Genomic DNA, 22,763 nt, shown 5'->3' with positions numbered 1-22,763 from the left:
AATCTTGCAGCTGTTCCAAAATAATTACGATTTTAATATAACATTTAAAATAATTACGAATTTCGATTTTAGAATACCATCAAAACTCCTGTGTACATGACGTCCGATCGGCGGAACGCTATGGGGGTTGGTTTGGTGTTCGAGGCGAACCTTAGCACGAGCGAGGACATTTCCCATTGGGTGTTGCAAGGAGTTTGTTTAATATTAAACACCGATTAATTTGATGTGATTAAATGATGTGAAAACGCGCGATACCTTGTACAGTGATAATGTTATCATTACTGCAAACTATGTTAAGCATACAGAATGAAATTGTATTATTCGTGGCCGATAAAAATATAGATTATATAATGAAGTTATATAACGAAGATAATACAATGATATGCCGAGTAGGAAAGTAGCACGTACCATTTTTGTTCATTTCTGGAGATGCGTGCCAGAAAGGAAACGATCCATTTCCTAGTGAAACAATGAAATGTATGTGCACATACCTCCATAACTCACAAAATTGCAGCGATTTATTTCGAAGTCTAAGATTTGTTGCAACAACTTGATGTATCCGTGACGAAACAGTCGTGCTACTGATATTTGTCACCGATAAGATTGATAAAACACAAATCAATAAGGAAAGGTCGAAGCATCTGCGAGTGATTTATTGTAACAATTTATTTATCATTTGTCGCGTGACCTTTTATCTGAGGTAAACACAAATTGTAAAAAGAACTATCGATGAAATCGTTAAGGCTCTGCCATTTCACCCATTGTTGGGACACTAATTGCTCCTTGCTCCTCGCCTGACCGACGAAATGAGGGTCTACGATCAGCATGTAAGTATTTTCCGCTCCTTCGTGGAGGCCGACTATGCATTTGCTCGAGCAGTCTCTGTCACCACCCATCATTATCGGACTACCAAACTCTTCGAAGTGCCTTTTAATAACTGCTACATGGCTCGGCAATTGTTTGCCGCTCGGTACGTGAATAATCTTGCTGAGAACCTCGTACAAATGATTCAGCACGAGGCATACCTAAGGGGCATCGACGGATGAGTCAACATTATCTTTGCTACATGTACGTCCAAGTTGATCGAGAAATTAAATGATAATAGAGAACGTGTTACAGAGCTCGATTACAATGCGCGCGGACATTACTTAAGTATGCTATATTCTTTTTATCGTCTTCATCATTGTATTTTTATCCTTAGTTACTAATTGGTAGAATTTAAGATGGTAAACAGATTAGTGGAATTTGATATATTTCAGCTTATTAAAATCATTAAAAGAAGGATTTGAAAATGTGTCCAATTTGAATAAGTAAAAATTAAAAGAATTTTCAAATGTCCATCAAGTATTGTTCACCTATTAGAATAATTTAAATAAGAATAAACGTTCGATTTCTATTTCTTGCAACGGATGCAGATAATTTTCGTTCTGCATAAAAATCCGCAAATTCCGATAAATGCAAACAATATTTGTTTTGTAGAAGGATTAAAAGTATACCGATCTCTATCTGCTTGTAACAAGTCAGAATTTAGTGTTTTGCAGAATACCGAATGCTTACTTCGAAACTTCCTATCCAGTCTCTCGACCCAATAAAGGATCTCTCCTTGTCTTCCATAGTCACAAGTATTTCCTGCACCCTTCTGTTACTCGGAACAGAGTGCTCCAATTTGTTATTTTTTATTATCCACGAGCAGATCGTCTGCAGAGTTCTGTATCCGCAACCCCAACCCTAAATATTCAAACAATTAACAAGTTAAGAATGTTTAGTAAGGAGGACCGCCCTTGTTCGAATACATTGTAGAAATAATTTTATAGGATTAACTAGCAAATTATTCTCGGAAGCAGAATTATCAAATGCTCGAGCACTTTCAGCTTAAATGGTCCAGAATTAAGATGCAGGAACTTTTCTTCAAGTTCCTTCATCGAACAAGTCAAATTGCCACGATTCACTCTCGAACTTATTTCAAACTCATTTCGAACTTATTTACGAGTAAAATTGGCTATGCAGAATTGTAAACGATTCTACCTACCCGAGCTAAATTAATTTCTGGTGCTTTGTACATTCGCGTCATAATCGTGCCACCTTTTCGTTATGGCGTCCAGCTTTGTGTAGCTCGAAAGCAGTTCAAAGTGTCGCCGCTTTTAATCCTTCTCCCCGTTGTTTACAGATCAATTCGTAAGCAGTTCTATTGTTCGTAGTTCGATGACTCAGTGTTAGGTCACCGTCAACCGCTCGGGACAGAAACACGCTCGAGTTTTTCCGCATCGCCTCGATTAGAGTCGGATCAAACGTCAAATAGGTGGAACGACTGAAAAGTACTCGAGCATTTCGAGCGAATCATAGGTTCGACTCGACTGGAACGGTATGATTACTCGTCGCAAGGACAGAGCCGTTGCTGCGATTTTTTATTCGCGCAGGGTAACACGGAAGTGACATTCGTGCAAGTATTCTTGGAAAGTTCTCGATAGCTATTTATACACACACAATAGCTACGTATGTGTATACATAGGACTTTACTTTCTCGACCGACGATTTCCTAAGAAACAAAATTTTTAAGAATCAATGCTCACTAAGAAATGAACACTAACACAACTATCATTAAAAAGTAATAGTAATTAAATATTTTTAAAGTTTTGCATTTCACCTATATTAACCGTAAATATATAACACGTGCGATCTACTCAGCACGTGGGTGTTACGAAAGAGCAAATAGTATAGTAGAAGAAATACTAATATGTCTGGTTATTCACATATCATGATTGAAATATCGAAATTCAAATTGAAAATTGCTTATAAATTGCTACTAAAACCTTCTCCTTTTTCTACTGATATTTAACTAATACTGTCTATCCTTAAAATGTGTAACTCCTTCTTAACACCCTTATACAACGATAATACACAACCGAGTAACCCGCCGAATAGAAAATAACGATGGTAACTATTTTCATAAGTTCCAAGCAACAAAATTACCTTATCGTTAAATCCGTCACAGCCATAATGCCAATACTCGTAATCTCCGCGAATCAGGAAGCTCCGGCCCGGTTCGGGCGGGAGAATGTCCCGATGAACGTTTTCCAGCAGACTGCTCGTATAATCAACGATCATTATTGTATAATAAGTACCGTCGCAAAACCTGTGAGAAAAATAAAAGCTTTCAAAAAAAGCCGAACTATATGTTTGAATTCTTCGTGATCACAGGAGCAGCCTAATGCTAACAATATCGTACAGTTGTTTCGCGATCGGTTCACGAAACGGCAACAGCACCATGCGGCACGGACCAAATGGTAAATAGAGCGCGTTGCTTCGCAGTTCCCAAGTTTACGAGCGGTTCGTAACCGTTCCCGTAGTTTTCGAAAGGGCCAAACGGTCAGTTAACGTTCGGCCGTGGTCGTAATGATTCAGTGAAACCCCGTTCGCTTTCCTCTCGGTGTTACGGCGCAATCGGTTCCTAGTTACAAGACTTATTTCGGGAGAGTAACGCGAACGCCGTACCATCGTTCAAGGCGATCGTTTCTATTCGGTGTACGTGCGATCGGAACACGGATTACATACAACTTCCTAAACGTCTGTCATTGAGTAACCTGATCTTCCTACACGTGGTTAACGCTGGGATTGAAGGGCGCTTCAGGTGACTGTTTCAAAAATTCGATAACATTTTTTGCGACTAAAATTATATTTGTTAAATACTCGTGTGCTCTTTTATTGCGATCGCTCGAAGGCTCATTTTCATCGGTTCGGTGGTTCGATAATTAGAATGATTAATAATAATTTTTTTCGATTGTCTATTGAATAATTTCAAAATGAAAAATGCAATAAAAGAGCACAATGAAATAATCGTGCACGTTTTACGATTTTATAATGCTGAGCGTTATTACGCCATCACCGTCGGCATGACCGCTTTCTGAAATAAATTCACTTCTATTTTGAAAGCGAAACGTGGTTAGTAACTTTTACCAACGCTGCCCGTTCTCTTTTTATTTCCTACATGTTTAGTTTTCCAAGTACGAAACCTCAAAACGTAGCACCATATATAGACGACTAATTTAATAGTTAATCGTTAATAGTAGTTAATTGTAAAGTCGTAAAAACTGTAGCTGCTAAAATACTAGATATTTTCAAAGTTGAAAATTTGTTTTTTATAAAAATTGGTCTTTTGAAAAGGTACACCGAGGAGTATAATTATAGAGTATCCCCCTTATTTTTCAATATTTCGGACTTCTGTATGAGAATGCAAAATAGTCTCGATTCTATGGGGTGAAAGGTTACGATACGTGATAAAAATTGACAATTTCAAAACGTTGTAGAACTAAAAAATGCGATAATCGCGACCAGCAACGATATCCATGAGAAAACCATACCTTTTCCCTCGTATAATCGACTTCTTTCTGTTTTCATCCAAAAATCAGAAATACTCAAAAATGGGGGTGATGCTATAATCATGTATCTCAGTGTACGCGTATAAAATTTAAAAAAAACAGTGTACAGTGTAAAGTATTGTCTATAATGGTGATACCAGTGTGCGCATTAAACGTGCAATCAATACGTCAAGTAAATCCGAGATATTAAATGAATCGTCAATGGAAAATTAATTTGAATTATTTGATACATTCGATTCGCGGATTTGAATATGTTACACCGTTTATAGCACCCGCCATGCGCGGTTCGGATGCGCGCTCGATCAAGGAACATGTACATAGATAACCACATATCTTGTGGCAGCTGCATCGCAGGTGCTATCCCGTATCGAAACTTCCGTATGCTCATTGTTCTGCGCTGATATACAGAATCACGGTCTATATGATACGCATTAAAACGTTGCATCACCTGGAAACACCTCGGGACAGTTCACTGTTTTCGACGACAGGCAACGAATCCGCAACGTTCGCGAAATACGGTACGCAGTCACGCGCACTTCGCTACGTGTTTCTGTTCGTCGTAATCAAGTACGCGACCCTCGGCTACTGTATCCGTCGTTACTGGAACAGAAAGCGAATCCGCGAGACTGGTCCCACGGAATGGACACTGGGCATCCCGTCGCAAAATGTCAGTTGGTCCACAGGAACCCGCACGGATAAGACAAAGAGACAAACAGTGTTAGACAGCGGCGGAGAAACTACGGAGTACGCAATTGAACGGAGAGTAAGCGATACCCAAGCGACGGATAAACGATTCTCGAGATGGTGGGATCTCAGATTTCATTCACGGTATGTTGATACTGTCGTGTGACGGTGTTATTGGATTAGCGATAAACAATTCGAACGAATGATGGCAAAGGACGATTTTATTACGGTTTGATGGATGGATGAAAGATAATCCAGGGCGTTTATCGATTTTCTAACAGTTTGCCATAGAGATTTCAATACATTCGGTGAAATCGGGTCTGTTTAGTCTCTGACGAGTGATAGGCTGATCATGACCGCCGCTTGTCACTTTCTACTGAAACCGAAGGTCGAGACTTGGGAATACTGCCAAGTATTTTAGGTTATGTTTATTATGTCACTGAGCTGAGCATTGGTGGGTGTTTATGCGCGTTTAAATTCGAGATTGAACAGCTAGGTTCTACATGACATTTTCTTTGCTGTTTGGCGGTGTTAGTATATCGAAGGAATAGAAAGTTTGCTCAATTTTATTCGGTTCTTTTTGCTTTGTTATCAATGCTATACCTGTAGAAAGTATGTAGATGAGTAATGAAGATGAGTAATCGGCTCCAATATACGTTTACAATGGCCTGTGAAATGCAATGGATGTTGAAGTTGTGTGATAGGTCTCCTAAGTGGTTACTTGGTGGTGGAAGATGTATTGTTTATTTATTTGACAGTGAAAGCTGAAGAAATGGTTTGAGGACAATTGAAATATAATAGAAATTATGTATGGTGCGGTGCGCGAGCAAGTCTCCGAAAGCTGGTTGCATACGTATGACTTAAGCAGTACAATGATCCCTAATGTCAGTTCTCCGATGAACGATGAGGAGCATTTTTGCAAGTTAATCTTATACAAAGAAATTAAGGATTCAAGGTATGTAATTATGTTGGAAATGTTTCATTTTGCTATTTATCTCTATATTATCTATATGTACATTATCGAATTGAATTAGTAAGAATCATTGGGTTATATTGTTTTTATCTTCTAGGATACGAATATGGGATGTTGTAATATTGATACCAAATTTATTGTTCCTCTTATTCATTGGAGTGAGATTTAACAGAGCACGGCTTAAATTGAGAGCAACGAGTAGTCCAATATTTTTAGCATTTTACGGACTTGTCATTTGTAACATAGTAATTTCAGTGATACGATGCGCTGTCTCAATGACTGTAAATGTAGCCGCTACGGTTGGTGGTAGAGCTGACAAAGTGCTGTGGGTTACAGTTAGATTTTTCTTGTTGTCCACAGAAATGAGCGTACTGATTTTTGGTTTAGCTTTCGGTAAGTAAAACTTCATTTCACGAAGATAGTTTACAGAAGCTTTAATTTACATTTTGATTTCATTTTACAGGTCATTTAGATAGTCGATCGAGCATTCGTAGAGTGCTACTTGCCACGTCGTTTATAGCACTCGCTTTTACTATAACTCAAGGGGCATTGGAATTAGTTTTACCCGATGATACATTCCACATTCCCAGTAAAGATTTCTATGTGTTTGGTCATGGGGGTATGACGTTCTGGTTCTGTAGCAGTCTCGTTTTCACAGTGGTAAGTTCCTAAAATAATACGCCTGTGTTACACTAACCCAATTGTAAGAATTCTAATTACACTCTCATTGCAGATATACCTTTTTATATTAATACTGCCATGGACGCGGTTAAGAGACCGTTTAACTCTACCAAGTACGTAAATACGGATGTAATATGAGATGCTACTTTCTACTAATTTCTATTTTACAAAGTCTTTTATGTTACAGCAAGAAAAAGTTTTTACATCTATGCTGGTACATTAGCCACGCTAGACTTAGTACAATCTATTGGCGCGGGCTTTTTAAATTATACACAAAATCCTGTAGGGTTGTGTATCGTGGACTTGACAGCAGCTGTCTATCTGACTCTGTTTACGCCACTGGTCTATCATACATTCCTATCAGAATTTTTCGGGTAAGTTAATCTGCTTAAATATCCCCAAACATACGCTCGCATATATGTTGTCTATTTAATGAGTTTCGTTTCAGGGTTTCACAGCCTTCAATCATGTTCTCCTATAAGGCTCAAGTAGATGATGCAATGGATGAAGACACGGTGTCTCTACCACATCAGCAGAGTTTCTCGTCGCTAAAAACAGACAGCGATTACATATACCAGGTCCATACTCCGTCTATTCACATGCCCTTATACGATTCTCAAATATTAAAATCATCCTCTTCAAAGCACAAGGCATCCTTCCACTCCCTAGCATCTCCCGGTGATTCCAAAACTACTAGCGGACACGCCTACGATTCCTCGACCGCTTTGTATCGTTCTACATCCGGCATTAAAAACTTTCCGAGAAGGCTTAGCACGGACAAGGGTGGCGCGGACTTGAAAAACTTACCCCTCACGAGATCAGACAATTTTATCGATTCAAAGAAGAGCACGCCCGATCTAAGATTTCCTAGCTCCGCTTGGAAAAGTAGTTCCATATCGCAGATCAAATATGGTGGACCTAGTAGTGTTTCCAACTTGCTATTTCCTCAGAGTACTGCTAGTAACTTTCTGTATAAGCCCAAAGTTAACGATAGCAACACGAACTTGTATTCATTTACGAGAAAAAGTAGCCTGGAAAGCGGGAGAAAAGGTTCCGAAGGGAACGTCGCCCAGTTGTTTGAGATGCCGCCTCCTCTAGAGAATACTTTGCAGTCCATTCTGGACAGTGGTCATTACGATCCGAAAGTAACTGATACGTTTACTCAAGAGTCTTCAGATCTTGCTGGGGGGCAGTCAATTATTACCGAGGCTTCCAAAATCGATAGAGAAGAGACATTCGACTCTTCCGAGGAGACGTTCCACTCCGCCGAGGAGACGTACGACTCCGCCGATGTTTCGAGTGCTTCTCAATTGTTACTTTCAAAGCATATGCTCTCTAGCGATGACACGTTCGGGACGCGTAAGAAAGATTCTAAGAAAAAGGAGTCTGGCGGTCTGAACGACTATTTATTGTCGTTAACAATGTCGAATAGTCACAAGTCTTCGAGGGACAGTGAAATGAATCCCAATCCTTCCTCTTCCGATGAGAAGACCTACGTACAGACTGAGTTGTTGTAAATATTCGCTTGAGAATCTCATCGATGTAAAGTCTAAGTGATTAGTAAATGTGCAGGGTGTTTCAGTCTGCTTTATCATCGCAAAGATTCTTTATTTATCTTCAATATATGTATATAATTTCGGATTTTATCGGTTTAGAAACACGTACGAGTCGATAAATATTTTAGTTTCCTCGTGTAACAAAAAAACTATCGAAGGTACTGAAAATATTTTCAACGATAAAATCGAATGGAACAACCTGTATGTAAAAAAATTTTTAATTACTTCAGGCCGTTTTTAACAATTGGAACATAGTCACGCGCGCTGACTAACTAGATGTATCATAGTGTAATATAATAGAGATGCGCACAAATGCTTTATTATATCTGTATATACGGCATGTTTAGATTTTAATTAAACTTATCGATGTAGTCAACGTACATGGTTTTATTTATTTATAACACTAACTTGGCAATGGATTATGCTAATCTTTTAATTTTCTGTTGCGACGGTACGGTACACAAGCGCTTCTTTTCATTTGCAACGTGTTTCTTGCACTGCGTATTACTGCAAACAATCATTTTGCACCCGGCTTGGAAGTATACATTTATGTTTTGTATTTGCAATGGTCTTTTATCGATACATTGGTTGCCATGTCGTACGCGTATAAACACGCTTCAAGTATCTGCACACGAAACACTCTCCGGAATCTTAATTACGCTCATTAATGATTTCATTACGGAACGGAATGAAATTCGTTTTGTTACCGATACGGTAATCAATGCGTTAGTACTGGAGCTATAAATAAAGTTACACTGTGCGAATTTTATCAAATACTTTTCAACTTTCCGCTTGATGATAGTCGTTTGAATTCTTCATGATTTTGTATATTATAAACTGCCATACTTTTTTCTCTAAATCTTTTCTTTTCATTACTAATATTAATAGAAACTCTAGTTAATGAAACACTATAAAATTCAAACGGATATTTCATACCGACAAGTAGAAAATTTTGATACAATTCGATGCTTAATCAATTAAAGCATTAAATAATGTGAAAATGAGAAAAGATAACGTCCACGCTACCATCAATCGTGTCCAAGTACAAAGAATGTTGCTCTTTCAGTTTCAATATTTCTCTGATACACTTTTATTTATCGTTAAACACGCCATTTTACTCGTCTCTTCAGAAACAACACGTAAAAGTGTTCACACCCTCGGATGCTCTTTCACAGTCGACTGAGTTCGAAAGCACAAGTGCCGCCGCCGAGGTGGGCCCCGAATCCGAGACCAATAAAAAAAAAAGACCTTTTTGTAAAGGATACGCAAACAACGTGCTATTCTTCTGTTCACAGAACCACAGCGTTTACGATTCGACGCAATTCGACACGAACTCGACGCCGGTGAATCCTCTGTACGCGGCGTCCCTGCAAAGCCCGGATAGCATAACCGGTTACAGTATAGACAGCCAAGAGGGCCAGACACAGGCGAACGGTTACCAACAATGAACAGCTCGATCGGACCGCCGGAAACATTTCTGAGGAAGCAATGGATTCGCCGATTGTCCAACACGATCGATTTCTCGTTCTCTGAGAAGAAGAACGAGTGGAGCAATTTCCACCAGATGAACCAGCGAACAAGGAATAAAGGTCTGTTCCGGTAACCGGGTCAGCGTGGAACCGGAGACAAGCGTCGTACCCCTCGGTACGATTTCCACGGGAAGATTCTAGTCGCTCTCAAGACAATTCTAGGGCAATAACATCGAAGAAGTACTTTTTTTGTTTCCCTGTGATAGATGACGTCGAGGCGGAAGCTATTCAAACACAGTCTACGACAGAGAGATCCGAGAGATGTTGTCGATCGTAGCTTAGGCCGCCGTGTCCGCGCGTGTCCTGGTATATTAATTAGACCGACGGATTTTCTCCGTATACGCGTCTAATCCGAGATTTCGCTTAGCGTTCACGCTACATGCTGTTCCGTTCAATTGTCTCGAGCACAGCTCGGAGCTGTAATTTACGTCGGCGAACAGCTTCGTCCTTCGAATCTCTATACAGACAATTGTGGCAGACTAACGAAAGAGATTTTTATTTTTTATTATTATAATTCTGGAAATTAATATTATTTTCCGCGGTGATATAATTCTGTTTAGCGATGAGATTACGAGATCTTTTATTTAAGAATTTATTCTGACGAATATTCATCCCGGTTTTAATTCGATAAGATTACGTTAAGCTCTCTTCGATGAAAAATTACTCGAAAGATTTGTGTACGATTGGAAACGTGCATTGATTTTGATTGTTCACCAATGGTTGATAATTAAAATCAGTAGAAATAAAAATCTGAGCGTACCTTTTAAAATAGAATAACTTTTTTCAAAATTCAACCGAATTATTTGAATTTTTGAAATGTTCGAACTAGGTTAGACAATAAGCGAAGAGATTTTGATAAGAAATTAACGTGGATCGGAGTAACAAAAATATAACGTTTTCTCAGCATTTTATCATTTTTTATGTATAAATAATTTAACATTAAACGTACCGAGCACTGAAAGTCTAATCTTATGAAATTATAAGAATGAATATATTTCGACTTATAAATACGATTTAGTGAATTATTTCCTAAAATAACAAACTGAAAACCGGTTCAGGGTTGTACAAGAAATTTTTTGAAAATTTCAAAACACGAAAGATTTTTCTGTAATTCGTAAATTAGTTCTTACAGCATGTCAACGAAATCCAAGTAATTTTATCAGGATTTTGGAAAAGTTATTGGATTTGAAACGGTGCACAGAAACATTTTTTCACTAAAATTATACGAGACTCTTTGTTCAGTACTTGTGAACGACTTACAAATACACGCGTCAACATTGAAATTGCGAATTTAATTATAAGATACGGGTGGCGACCGGAGTTCTATTCGGTACTCGGAGATTCATCGGGATGAATGTTTCTTTTTTGCAACGTGATCTGGATCGGATCTGCGGAAGGAACACGCGTCGATCGACGGCCGTGTGTTGCGTTGCGTAGCCCGGCAGCAGCTGAAGTTATTCTATATTTCCATCGGGCAATCATCGGTTGAATTCACTTCGGAACACCTGCTTATCGTTTTCTCCGTCCTCACCGCCAAAAGAGACCCGCGCCTGGGATCACGGGGTCGAGATCCAGAAGTGAACGATCGTTGCGATCGAACCGCGCCGAATAAATCCCCTCGCTATTTTCCTACTTTTGCATTGACAGATCGCTATTTAGAACGACGTTTCGACGAATCGGAGTTGTTGGAGATCGGGAAACAATGTTCGACACCAACGGGGAGAAAAAGCTCTTCAATGCTCCGCTGACTATTATGAAGACTCCATCCATCGTGTACAATGTGTCTGGCTTAAGTGCGCGCGCTGTTGTCTCTTCGATTCGTGGAAAACGCGAAAGGAAAGTTTCCTCCGGGACGTTGTTTCAAGGGAATCGCGGAATGGAATATTTTGTAATTTCTCCGGAATATTGTTCGCAGATACGGTCGTTAATTTTTTAAATGAAAACGAAACTACGGAGGAGCCTCTGCCGATCGAATCTGGGAGACGTTATAATTACGGAAGAATCGTGTTCACGCGAATCCGAGAAACTAGAGCATGCGCACGATTAAGCCCGCCCCATTGTATGTATATACACCCTGTACTCTAGTGTAAAGGATATCGTGTTATTTATATATTAATATATACATTATATTTATCGATATTGTATGTCCGTACTTGTACCGTGGTAGCTCGGCCGGTTGTGAGCCCGGCATTTTCAATTTGATACGTAAACGAATTAGGAGAAAAGCGGCGCTAACGGATGCAGAGTCGCGTCGGTTCCGTGAACACCGCGAGATTTGTGTTTTCAACGAGCAAGGCAACAATGCGCCACGGATTCGACGAGGATGCGATAATTCGAGGGACGGGGGGGGGGGGGGGGAGGGGGGAGGTTCCGAGGTTCCTCTTCACGCAGGAACTAACCGAGGGCCTCGGGGACATTGAAGACAATGAAAACAACACAATAACTTTTTGAACATTTATTAAAGCGATCGAAGAGTTGCATCGGGGAGTCTATCGCCGTGAACGGCAGAAAGTGGTCGTCGATCCGTGGATCATTGTCTCCCGGAGAAGAAAGAATTGATTTAGTCGATCGACGATTTTATTCTAAAGTGTCCCATATCGAATACACGGCGATCCAAGGATTGTCGACTAAATTGTCGGAGAAGTTCCACAAAAATTGGTTAGCAACGTTTAAATAATCCGTGGAGCACCGGCATCGAGTACTTCGAGGTGTATTCCGATTCGTTTAATCCTTCGTTCACCATCACCTAATTTTTCTACGGTTTGTAACTTTTTTTCGCCGCGAGGAGCCGAGTATTTCCTCGACGAAAAAAGAAAAGCGGAAGAGTGTTCAGACTCGAATATCCGGGGGTGTGGTGGGGTGGGGAGGGGTAAGGGGAAGGGGATCGTTATTCACGGGATCTCAGATATTTTTTAACGTCCGGGACAGTCGAACTTGTAAATACGATAACGAGAAGAGGCAAAACGGTTTCGGTCGTCGCGACGCAACGAGCCCCAAACTGTCAATTTTTTTGCGGTCGGTTGAATCGCTTCGAGTCCACTCGTAATTGTACTCTACAGGCTGATTATCTTGTAACACCTCTGACAATGTGATCCGTTTTTGTAATTGTCAGACGGGATAAGTAAAAAGGCAATACGCGTAACACGATTATATATTTAATGAGAATAAAATTACATTTCGATCGGACCTTCTTTTTATCGCCCTCCCACCTAACATTCGGGATCACGGTTCAACCCCTCGCCGTGCTATTTTCTTTAGAAAATTCTAATCGTAGCAATTACGTTTGGAATTTTTTCGATTGTATTAATTTTATTAGAAGAAAAAGGAATTTTATATTTATCGTGTGCTCACATCTACTTGAATGTTTAAATATTGGTGACGAGAGAATAAAATTTGATTCTTAGTTAAAGAAACGGATTCATACCTAACAGCTTGTTGCTAGAAATCTTCGAGTCTGATTCGTTAAAGTACGGCAAGGGGTTAAAACGATTACACCGATTTACAGAATATAAGAACCAATTTTATACAAACTCGGCTAGCTATAATTTAGGACTCGGGAAATTGGTTCCAAACATTTGGTCGGCAGTGCGTGTCAACCGTATCTTCCATGATTCCATCAAATTTTTCGATCGAATTCTATGCTTTTTAGCTTGATTAGATAGTAGAAGCATCAACGGTGCATCGACCACGGGGACGAGATGGAAGAGCATAGGGCAAATCGATACATAGCTATTGCCTTGCCCGAGTAGCTAAAGCCTTTTTGGCCACCATCTTGTCGCTATCTTTAGTTTACGGTGTAGTAACGCCGACGCACAGAAATTCTGTACTCGTCTCTGCGACGTCGGCATCATCTAAGAAACATCGAGGGTGAATTAAATAGAAGCGAAGGGTTGCTTTGGTTATAATTAGATTGGCTACATAATTAGAGACCTTAATGAGAGTAAATTCCAATAATAACGCCTGAAAGCCTCAATGAAATATAGATAGATTCGCCTACTCGACGGGAATCGTAAAGCTCGAGATAAATAAATTAAGGATCAAATCGATAAAGGTTATATTTCATACCGCCGAGATCAAATCATCTCGAGAACTTTGTTGAAGCATGTATTACAGGCGCCAACAGATCATGTGTTTCGATCGCTTCGATATTGTTTGCTTTCCAAAAATTTGTACGAGACCAAACGTTGCTTATTCGTTTTAAATTTGTTTTCCAAAGAACGCAACCTCTTCGATGCAACGTCGGATCATCCTTTTTCTTTTCCCAACAAAATCTTTCGCTTTAAATGGACTAATTTATGTGGTAATGAACCACTAATTATGTCACTCATTAATTCTTTTTCTTTTTGGTCGTGTCACGGACGCGGAAGGCGCTGGCATGTGTTGCATAATGTTTGTAATATGCTTAGAGCTTTTAGTTGGAATCAAATTGAACGACAACATCGTCCCTCAAAGATATATTTAGTATACTAAAATGAATTTATGACAGAAATGAATGTATGACAAAAATGAGTACATCAAACACAAAACTGTGAAAACGTTAGAAAAATTTAATGATAATTATATAATAATTACTGCAACGATTAAAAAGGCAATGCATTCTCGTTCTGTACAATTGACTCGTATATATTTTATACCGCAAGAAAGTCTAGATATTACAATTTCTAAGTAAAATAAAATTGTAAATTTAATTTATGCGTAGAATCACAGCAGACCGTGTCGCGCGACACCAGAAAGTCTTGAATAAAATAGAGAAAAAATATCCGTCTGAAAGACACGCCGGAAAGCGAATTTCAGACACTTGAATTTTTGCTCTCATAGGGCCCCACCGTCGGTCTATAAATACAAAGTGCATGCATGCGCATTATTCGCGCTCCAACTTGCACCACCTTTTCATGGACAAGGCTGCCTGCCGTGCAACGATTATTCACAGTACACCGATCACTCGCTTCTTCCATTCAACTGAATCTCATTGCACAATGTGGAGAGCGGAGGTTTTTCGCGTGGCTGCGAGAAAAAAAGGAGTCCATCAACTCCCTCGATCGAGCTGTTTACGAAAACATGTAGGCGAGACACTTTGTTTTTCGAAGGGGCGGCACAATTTCATTATTTATCATCTACCGGTCTCGTTGGTAATAGTTTTAGCAGATTTTGTCTCTCGCGAAATCGTATTATCTAAAAATTTGATCGAAAGCAAAAATAAAGTGGAATGATAGAACGGTCACGTAAACGTCATCGAACCCAGCGAAATATAGGTATTTCCAACATAAATATCTACTATTTATAGTTATTGTTATTCACGTGTCCGGTCACCGATATACAATTGCATTAATATTTCCTCGCTGTTCCGCTTATTTTCGTAAATGTCAACGGTTTCTCGGTATTTTATCGGGCACGGTCAAATATAAACTTTTCTAACAGAAATAGTAACTATTTCTGGTCACTCGCTATTTACGTTACGTCTATATTCGACTACATCGAATACCGATTACGTTAACCTCAAGTGACCACACATGACCTCAACATTGAACTTTCATTCCATTCTGTTGTAAAATTAATTTATTCTATGTCGATTCTCTTCCATAGTCGAGTTGATAATACAATTGATCGTTCATCTAGAATTTAATTAACACATCTTCGTCGTACGCTTTTTATTTCACTTACCATTTTTTAGAACGTCGGACCCGTCGAGGATTACATATTTAACACGTCCATCGGGAATGAACGCGAGAGAAACGGAAATTGAAATTCTTAACAACTTTATCTGTATTACCGTTTCGTACACCGTCTCGGTTGAATACGCAACGATATCGTGATGTTCAAACAGAACGACGACGTCAAGTCATTTAAATACAAATATATCGCAAACAGTTCGGACGGATACGAAATTCGACAAGTTCTGGCGAGAACTATCCACCGCGTTGCAGCCAATTGGCGACCACCCTCCTCCCGCGGCACAGAACTACAAACTTTAATAATTCACGGTGCCGATCGATAGGTCTTGGAATTATCCGTAAAATATTTACCCGGCGACCGGTTTTCATATTTAACGGTCAATAACGTTTAATTGCCTTTTTGACTGTTCCGCGGATCGATTTTGCGCAAAGTCCCCCCCCCCCCCTTCCTCCCTCCCGTCGTCGTTTCCCCCGATGGAAAATAAATTGATTTTCCGGTACGTGCGAGGCCTGATAAGTGTTGGATGAAAGAAAAAAAAGACGGAAAAGAAATTTCCAGAAGGATGAATTCCCCGGGACGCCTAGTTATCTCCCGCAAAAGGGGGATGAAAAATTTGTTAGGTAAATGAGTTCTTGAGCAGGCGGAGCCGCGTTATCGAGATCGAGTAGGACGCCTTTCCCTAATGACACCGGCCTAATTAAGTCTTGCCTGATTTTAATCAGCGCAACCCTACGTACCCAAGCAGTTTAGACAATGTCGACGGCTAAATAAAGGGATGGCCCAAATAACGGCCTGTACCGGGATAATTAGAGGAGCGCCTTTTCTTTCTTTTTTTTATTACGAACGAGTAAAGAAAATAATGCTGTTTACCGGGCGTCGATCGTCTACGGTCGGCAACGATTGCCTTGGGAAATCGCTTGTAACACAAATTCGAGGAAAATTTTATTGGTTCTACGTAGAATCGGGAGTACGGAGCAATCCCGTTGTTTTCCCCCGTAGAATCGGAATGAAGCGAAGCAATGTCTAGTCCCATGGAAGCTGAAACCGGGAAAGTTAAATTGAACCACTGTTAAATTAGAAATCGAAGGAACTAGTTCCAATCTGTTGGGTCTTTCCGGGCACTGGAACTGGATTCGCGTGAAACGGAAGGAAGCACTTGTAATTCGTAACTAAATAACGCACGTGCGCAATAATTAATTAAAACGCATTCCGCGGCGGATGATGATCCTACGGCGAATTATAATCCCACAGCGGATTTAACTTACCAAAGATACAATAAATAACGTTGTATCCTCTTCGTTTGCTAAAAGTTTCTACGAATTTAAATAAAATTCGATAGATATAAGTAAAATGTAAAACTATCTAAAATTAGCCATCTCAACCTTCTAATTATTGCAGATATACCACCACTGGAGTACTTTCGGAAAAGTACAAAAAATGATCAATTTTCAGTAACGATCCGTGATCAATGTACAATAATCGATGGTCAATGGATCAAAAATGAATTTTCGATCTTCGAATAGAAAGCAAACGGTTACAGCAAAACAATGAAACAACGTTTCTGCCGCGGGATCAACATTTCTGGATTGCCGAGATTCGAACAGTACTTTAATCGAGTGAATTTTAATCGGTCAGCGGAACGGAATCTCGACGGTCCCGCGATGTATTCAGAATCCTTGATACCGATCGCTATATACGAGCGAACGAAGGATTCGAACTATAGAGAAAATGCGGTTTTGGCAGTGCTCCAAAAAATGGGATTGTATCTCATCGGGTCGCGTTAATACGCGCTGTCTGTTTGGACAGCACCGGGAAAACCGTCGGGACGGGCTGGAATTCGTGATATCAAGATTCCCGAACTTTCTAATTAATTGTGCTCTATCTTCCTTTCAGTACAGACTCCTCGTGCTCCCTCGTGAGTTGCAGCGAAACAGTTTGGTTCAATCGCGAGCCTCGCGAGACTCGATTATATAAACTCGAGATTTTTTGGCGAATAATATCGAGCCGCTGACTGCGGTATTTCGCAAACATGGAAATAGGAAAAATCGAGGAAATAGTGTGCATCGAATTTTTCGACATTCGCGAGTAGCAATATTTCTCAATTACAAAAAAAATGACGCGAGAGACTTTTGAGATTTTCTGAAAGTTGATCCACATTCGAATTTGTCATCGTTTCGTGTGTAGGTTGTGACGTGGGTTCCATGTGAAACCGTGTCGGGGCAGCCAGCGCTTAAACTAACAGCGACTGATCCTGTTTTCCCCCGATCAGACACCCTCCCAGGGGGGTGTATTTCTTACGGCGGATAAACGGCGCCTGAAGACCTAGTTCGCCGATGTTCAAGGATACTCTGGACATTAAAGTTCGCACCGTCACAACGTGCTTATTACTTAAGGGCTCCGCAGCCACATTAATTTCCTGCTATTACACGTAATTATCCTTGCTCGCGTACCAAATGCTTTTTCTTTAACTGCAATTGAGATTAACAACGGCGTACTTTATTCGTTGGTCTACGTCCATAGCATTTATCTCTTCTTCCAATTCTTTCAATTATCGTAATTAGTTAAGTGTACGCGAACTTTTCGATAATGAAACGAGTCGACGTAAATTGGTTCTAGCGACCCAAAAGAATGGAAAGTAATTTATATATCATTTTTTTATTTTTATGATTCAGGTCGAACCACAGTATTTTCGTACTACGATAAACAAAAGGTCATCTCTTTTTATTTTATGCATACAAATTTTATTCATATGAAATTTATATTGTGAAATTTTAAAACGTTACCAAGTCGATAAATTTCAACAATTGGACGAACTGGATTCACTTTTGGGACTTGTTTACCGCACGTTTTAAACATGGTGGTAAATTAAAATTTTCGCCGATGTTTACAACAAATAACGTCACACACGGATCGCCTTTAAATTCAACTTTAATTTAAATTATACAAATGTAAAACATTTGTTGGAAGATTTGGATTCTACTATAAGCTTCTCTGTCCAGCTCATCTTGGTAATTTCATGTTCGAGCGGAGATTCGAGGAAACCCCGCTTGCCGTATTATATTTTTAATAAAACCCCTTGTTTAAAACCCATTGTTTCCCCGCCGCCCCCGTTCATCTTACGCCGGCATCCTTTATTTTCCTCTTCAGTACGCTTTAACTATCTCGCGGCCTCTCACTTATTAACGATGTTACTACCACCGTATATTCTTGCCGGTACAATCTCGTTTTATCATTCCCGTTGCTTCCTTTTTCCGCGTTGCCATCGTTACTGTTCCGCCGCCGGCAACGTTCGACAAAGGCACGATTTTTCGTAGCCTGTAAAACGGTATCGGGATCGTGCTCGGGCTTCCGGCGCGGTGTGCTCGCATCTTTGATTCGTCGATCGATCTCCCGAGGATATATTTAAGGACACGTGTCGTGCAGGCATACATCGGGTCGGGCCGTGTCCGTACGTACATTATCAGAAAGGACATCGCGCCTTTAAGCACGCGTAACACCAATACATCTGTACGCTTCGAGATACATGCGCGCCCGCCTGGCTGCCATCATCTCAAATTGCAATCAATAGATAGCCGACGAGACGGCGCCGAAACGTGCCTTTATCCGGCGCGGGCACAATACAAATAGAGGGTGTCGCGAAAGACCCGCGAATTTTACTCGGTCTCTTTACTGTTCCATGATCGTTTGACCCTTGACTTTCTTTTTACTTCGTGATTCGTTTCGCAATTACAACGGTTAAAACCTATCCGACGTTTGACAAATTCCCAAGGATATCTGTTGCAATTTATCGCGCAAGCGAACACATCGATTTTATTTGTTCGTCGTGTCATTGTTCTGTCATTAACCCCTTGCGCTATAATAACGATTCAGACTCGTAACGAGCACTTCGTCTATTATTCAATAAACGTGGCTGCCAATCATTTCTATCAACTCTTTGAGACACCGGATTTCAGGAAATAAATAGACCCATGTGGCACAGAAATTTTGTCGCGTTTTTAATCAAATAAAATTGAAACAAATAATAATTCACCTGAATTTATAGAGTGAGACTTAAATAGTTCCATCATGCATTACTGTACATCAACAAGGTGGGACATTTTTAATCCCACCGTGCCCTAAAGAGTTAAACATGTGCATCATGTTAAATTGAAGCGTCTGTCCATGATCTACCTGTGCTACCTGATCTAGGCAAGTATACATAATTATTAATAATTTATACTATATTAATATAATATATATATTAATACAGGCAAACTTAAAGAATTTATTAAATCGATATTCTCTTCCATTGGCAGAACATTATCCTCCACCTTCAAACTTATTTTCTCATGAAACAATACACCTCGTTTTCTGTTCCACCATTAAATCAGAAATACCATACAAATTGGTTCAATCGCAAACTGACGAATTATCCAATTACCATTTCACTGCGTATACGATGTTTCCGAAGCAATACAAATGTGGCAATTGGACGAGCAAAATAGATCGTTAAAGCTTCCTACAATTTACTATCATAAAGTTTCTATTAAATTCTTTACCGGTAACTTTCTATAAGCTTAATCAAATTGGCATGCTTCTACCGCCTCTGTAAAAAAGAGAACTCAATAATGTTGAACTCGCGTTTCATTCCCAGGAAAAATGAATATACAAGAAACTGCTGCGAATATATTTAAATTTGAATTCAACCTGCCCAATAAATTACGTTGTTATTAATCATTTAGCCGTAACGTATTTTATCCCACTGCTTCGGCAGTGAATTTCAAGGAAGAAATTAATTTGCAAGAGGATACAGACATTTTTCTTCGTTTCTTTTTATCGAGCCTTTGTCACGAGAGTCTCGTCTAACGAAAGCTTTTCAGCTCGCCGGGATCGATTACATCGAGCTCGCCAGCGTCGCAATCCTCGATATACGCTATCCGACGTTTGCTCGGGTTTTGTAAAATGTTTCAGCAAGCTTCGTTTCGTTCTATATTCGAATCGAGGCACCCGGTTGGTGGGACTAGGCGCGAGGCGCCAACCGGACCCCGCGCTGTTCGGGCGCCGTCGTCTTAACAAGTTACATTCCAATGTCAAGACCATAAATCAGACACAGACGGAGAACGGGTGTATTGTTTGAGAAAGAAACCCGCGAGGGTGGAAAGCAAATTGCCGGGATGCTTGTTTAGGGTCCGAGGACTAGGCTTGATCAACAAGGAACCGTATTTGGCGAGGGGAATTAAGATTATCCTTGTTATCGTTCTCAACCCTTAACCACGATTCAGAAAACGAGACCGTGAAACTGATCACGTCGTGCGAAGATGTGGAAATAAACTGTATCGAGTAAACAATTAAAATTCGTTCGCGTTCCCCTTTGACACTAAACCTGGTCAGTTTTGCGAGACACGCTCACAGAACATGGTGAAATAAATGTCTTAATTCGAGCACAGATTACAATAAAATAAATCGATATGAAGCAATTATACAATCACTTTTTGGGATCGGTGTGTTTAAGAAGTTGAAGGCTGATATCAAGATTACAACAACTTGATCGAATATCTTCGGCGAAAACACCTGATTAAAGCAAGGCAATTAATCTAATAACACAAAGACGTAAATCTGAATATTTCATGATGACAATTATTTTCTCGAATTAACGTGAAAACGCATCGTTTAGATTTATTTATCGGTTTCATTAACGAAAATTGAATTGAGTAAGAGGTGGAAGGCTATGTTGATTTATGTTTTCTGCGCAGATTTTTCGTCGGATAACAAAGGCGGAAACGAGGTACGGGTCGTTTAAATACCAGCGAATAAGGGTGCCAACGTTTCCGCAGACGACAATTCTGATCGTTAACTGGTCCGCAATTCACGACCCGCGACACCCCTTTAATTATTTTGATAAACAGTGGTTGCGGTACCGTGATCGAGTAATTATCCCGAACGCGTGAATGCAACAGCCCTCTTGAACACAGTTTGCGTAACCCTTCAATTAGGAGCCCTTGTATGGTGTAATTTAGTTTTCGTACGCTGCACACCTTGCAAGCGAAACTTCAAGTATTTTGCAATCCAACTTTCGAGCGTCGCAGAAATTCGGTGAAGACGTTGTGACGCACGGTAAAATTGAGCAAATATTTTTAACGTGGCACGACTTCTTTGACAATTGGTCTAAATGAATTGAATTCGTTTGCTTTACGGAACGCGCGTCATTCTGAAACGCTCGAAATATTCCAATTTGCTATTATTGAAATTGCAGAGACATTCCCCAGTAAATTTGTTTCATAGAAATCCGAAGAAATATTGATTGGATCAACTGATTGATAAAAGCGGATAGTCGTTGATTGAATTAATGGATCGATGAATGTAAGTCGTCGATGAAAGGCACTGATTGTCAAGGAAATGTAATAATTGCAATTCATCGATTGCAAGTATCACATTGTCGTCAAGATATTTCAAACTCTGAATGCGCGAAGGCGTTCATCCCATGCAATTCGTTTCTCTTACAAAACTACAAAACAGATGTCATCGTGCATCAGTTGAGAACTTCATCCCCCCCCCCCCCCACTCTGTCACGAACTTTCAAGAAGAACAAAAATATATAGGAAAGGTAATTTCAGCTTTCAAAAAGTTTTCGGTTCTTGTTGCTCGTCCTATGAAACTTTCTTCCTTTACTACAAATTGTACACCATTATTCTCTAGTTTTGGAACTTCAACCCTTCTGGGGTGAACTGATAAATTTTCAAGAGGAACGTAATTACGTTTCATGAAACAACGATACTGGAAAGTCTAGCGAGAACGCATGGTGAATTGTAATAATTTATCTACGTTGATAATATAATGCTTATGCTTTGTTTCCAATAATAATAAAATAACGTGGTAATACTGGATGAAATTGTAATATTTGCAAAAAATATTTTTAATTTAATTTTTACTTCTTGTTATACGAGTCCATACGTCATATGTATGGACTTACATATTTTATTTACATATTTACATGGTGTGTTTCACTGGGCCATTAAAAAGCTCAGTAATAATTATTATTATTATCGATAATAATGAAATTAGTCATTCAACAGTATTATCTGGTAAGAAATTTAATCGGTCGATAAAATTTTAAATAATATGCACTGTCTCTTGTCGCGAAAATGAAGAAACTCGCTTGCAGCCATTGTGCAAATAACGATTAACCCAACGGTGTCTAGAAATAGTACGAAATTCGATCTATCCGTGATGCGTGAAACAATATTGATTTACGTCTTTAAAACTGATGAGAATCGACCGTGGCGCGTGGCGGTGTGGCTCGATCGTCGTCCTG

General features: G+C 39.7%; 3 protein-coding genes across 5 annotated transcripts in view; 2 read left to right on the top strand and 1 right to left on the bottom strand.

Annotated features, from left to right (window-relative positions):
• The window catches only part of Dhc98d (Dynein heavy chain at 89D), a 42,573-nt gene extending 42,249 nt beyond the window's left edge, over positions 1-324 (top strand). The window contains exon 59 of the mRNA XM_078196066.1: positions 73-324. Within this exon, the coding sequence (XP_078052192.1) occupies positions 73-219 (147 nt within the window). The 3' untranslated portion in view covers positions 220-324. The remainder of the gene's footprint in view (positions 1-72) is intronic.
• A 341-nt stretch (positions 325-665) lies between these two features.
• Ufsp1 (UFM1 specific peptidase 1) lies at positions 666-2,159 on the bottom strand. Its single transcript, XM_078196064.1, has 3 exons — positions 2,030-2,159; positions 1,558-1,728; positions 666-1,025 (listed from the first exon to the last, which is right to left on the bottom strand). Exons 1-3 carry the CDS (start codon positions 2,069-2,071, stop codon positions 666-668), a joined length of 573 nt encoding a protein of 190 aa, XP_078052190.1. The 5' UTR covers positions 2,072-2,159.
• A 2,548-nt stretch (positions 2,160-4,707) lies between these two features.
• LOC144475769 (transmembrane protein adipocyte-associated 1 homolog) lies at positions 4,708-12,155 on the top strand. Of its 3 annotated transcripts, XM_078192039.1 has the most exons (8): positions 4,709-5,204; positions 5,819-6,015; positions 6,131-6,426; positions 6,497-6,693; positions 6,767-6,827; positions 6,902-7,088; positions 7,163-7,292; positions 9,566-12,155. In XM_078192039.1, the coding sequence occupies exons 2-8, from the start codon at positions 5,867-5,869 to the stop codon at positions 9,716-9,718; spliced, it is 1,173 nt and encodes a 390-aa protein (XP_078048165.1). In that variant the 5' UTR covers positions 4,709-5,204; positions 5,819-5,866; the 3' UTR covers positions 9,719-12,155. The 3 variants fall into 3 exon arrangements, with proteins under 3 accessions (XP_078048147.1, XP_078048165.1, XP_078048156.1); XM_078192021.1 differs by lacking the exon at positions 9,566-12,155 and having other exon boundaries at positions 4,708-5,204; positions 7,163-8,650; XM_078192030.1 differs by lacking the exons at positions 4,709-5,204; positions 9,566-12,155 and having other exon boundaries at positions 5,803-6,015; positions 7,163-8,650.
• Positions 12,156-22,763: the final 10,608 nt, after the last annotated feature.

Source organism: Augochlora pura, chromosome 2, assembly GCF_028453695.1.
Source record: "Augochlora pura isolate Apur16 chromosome 2, APUR_v2.2.1, whole genome shotgun sequence".
Lineage (NCBI taxonomy): Eukaryota > Metazoa > Arthropoda > Insecta > Hymenoptera > Halictidae > Augochlora > Augochlora pura.
The sequence above is the reverse complement of the archived record's forward strand: the minus strand, read 5'-3'. Positions and strand labels throughout refer to the sequence as shown.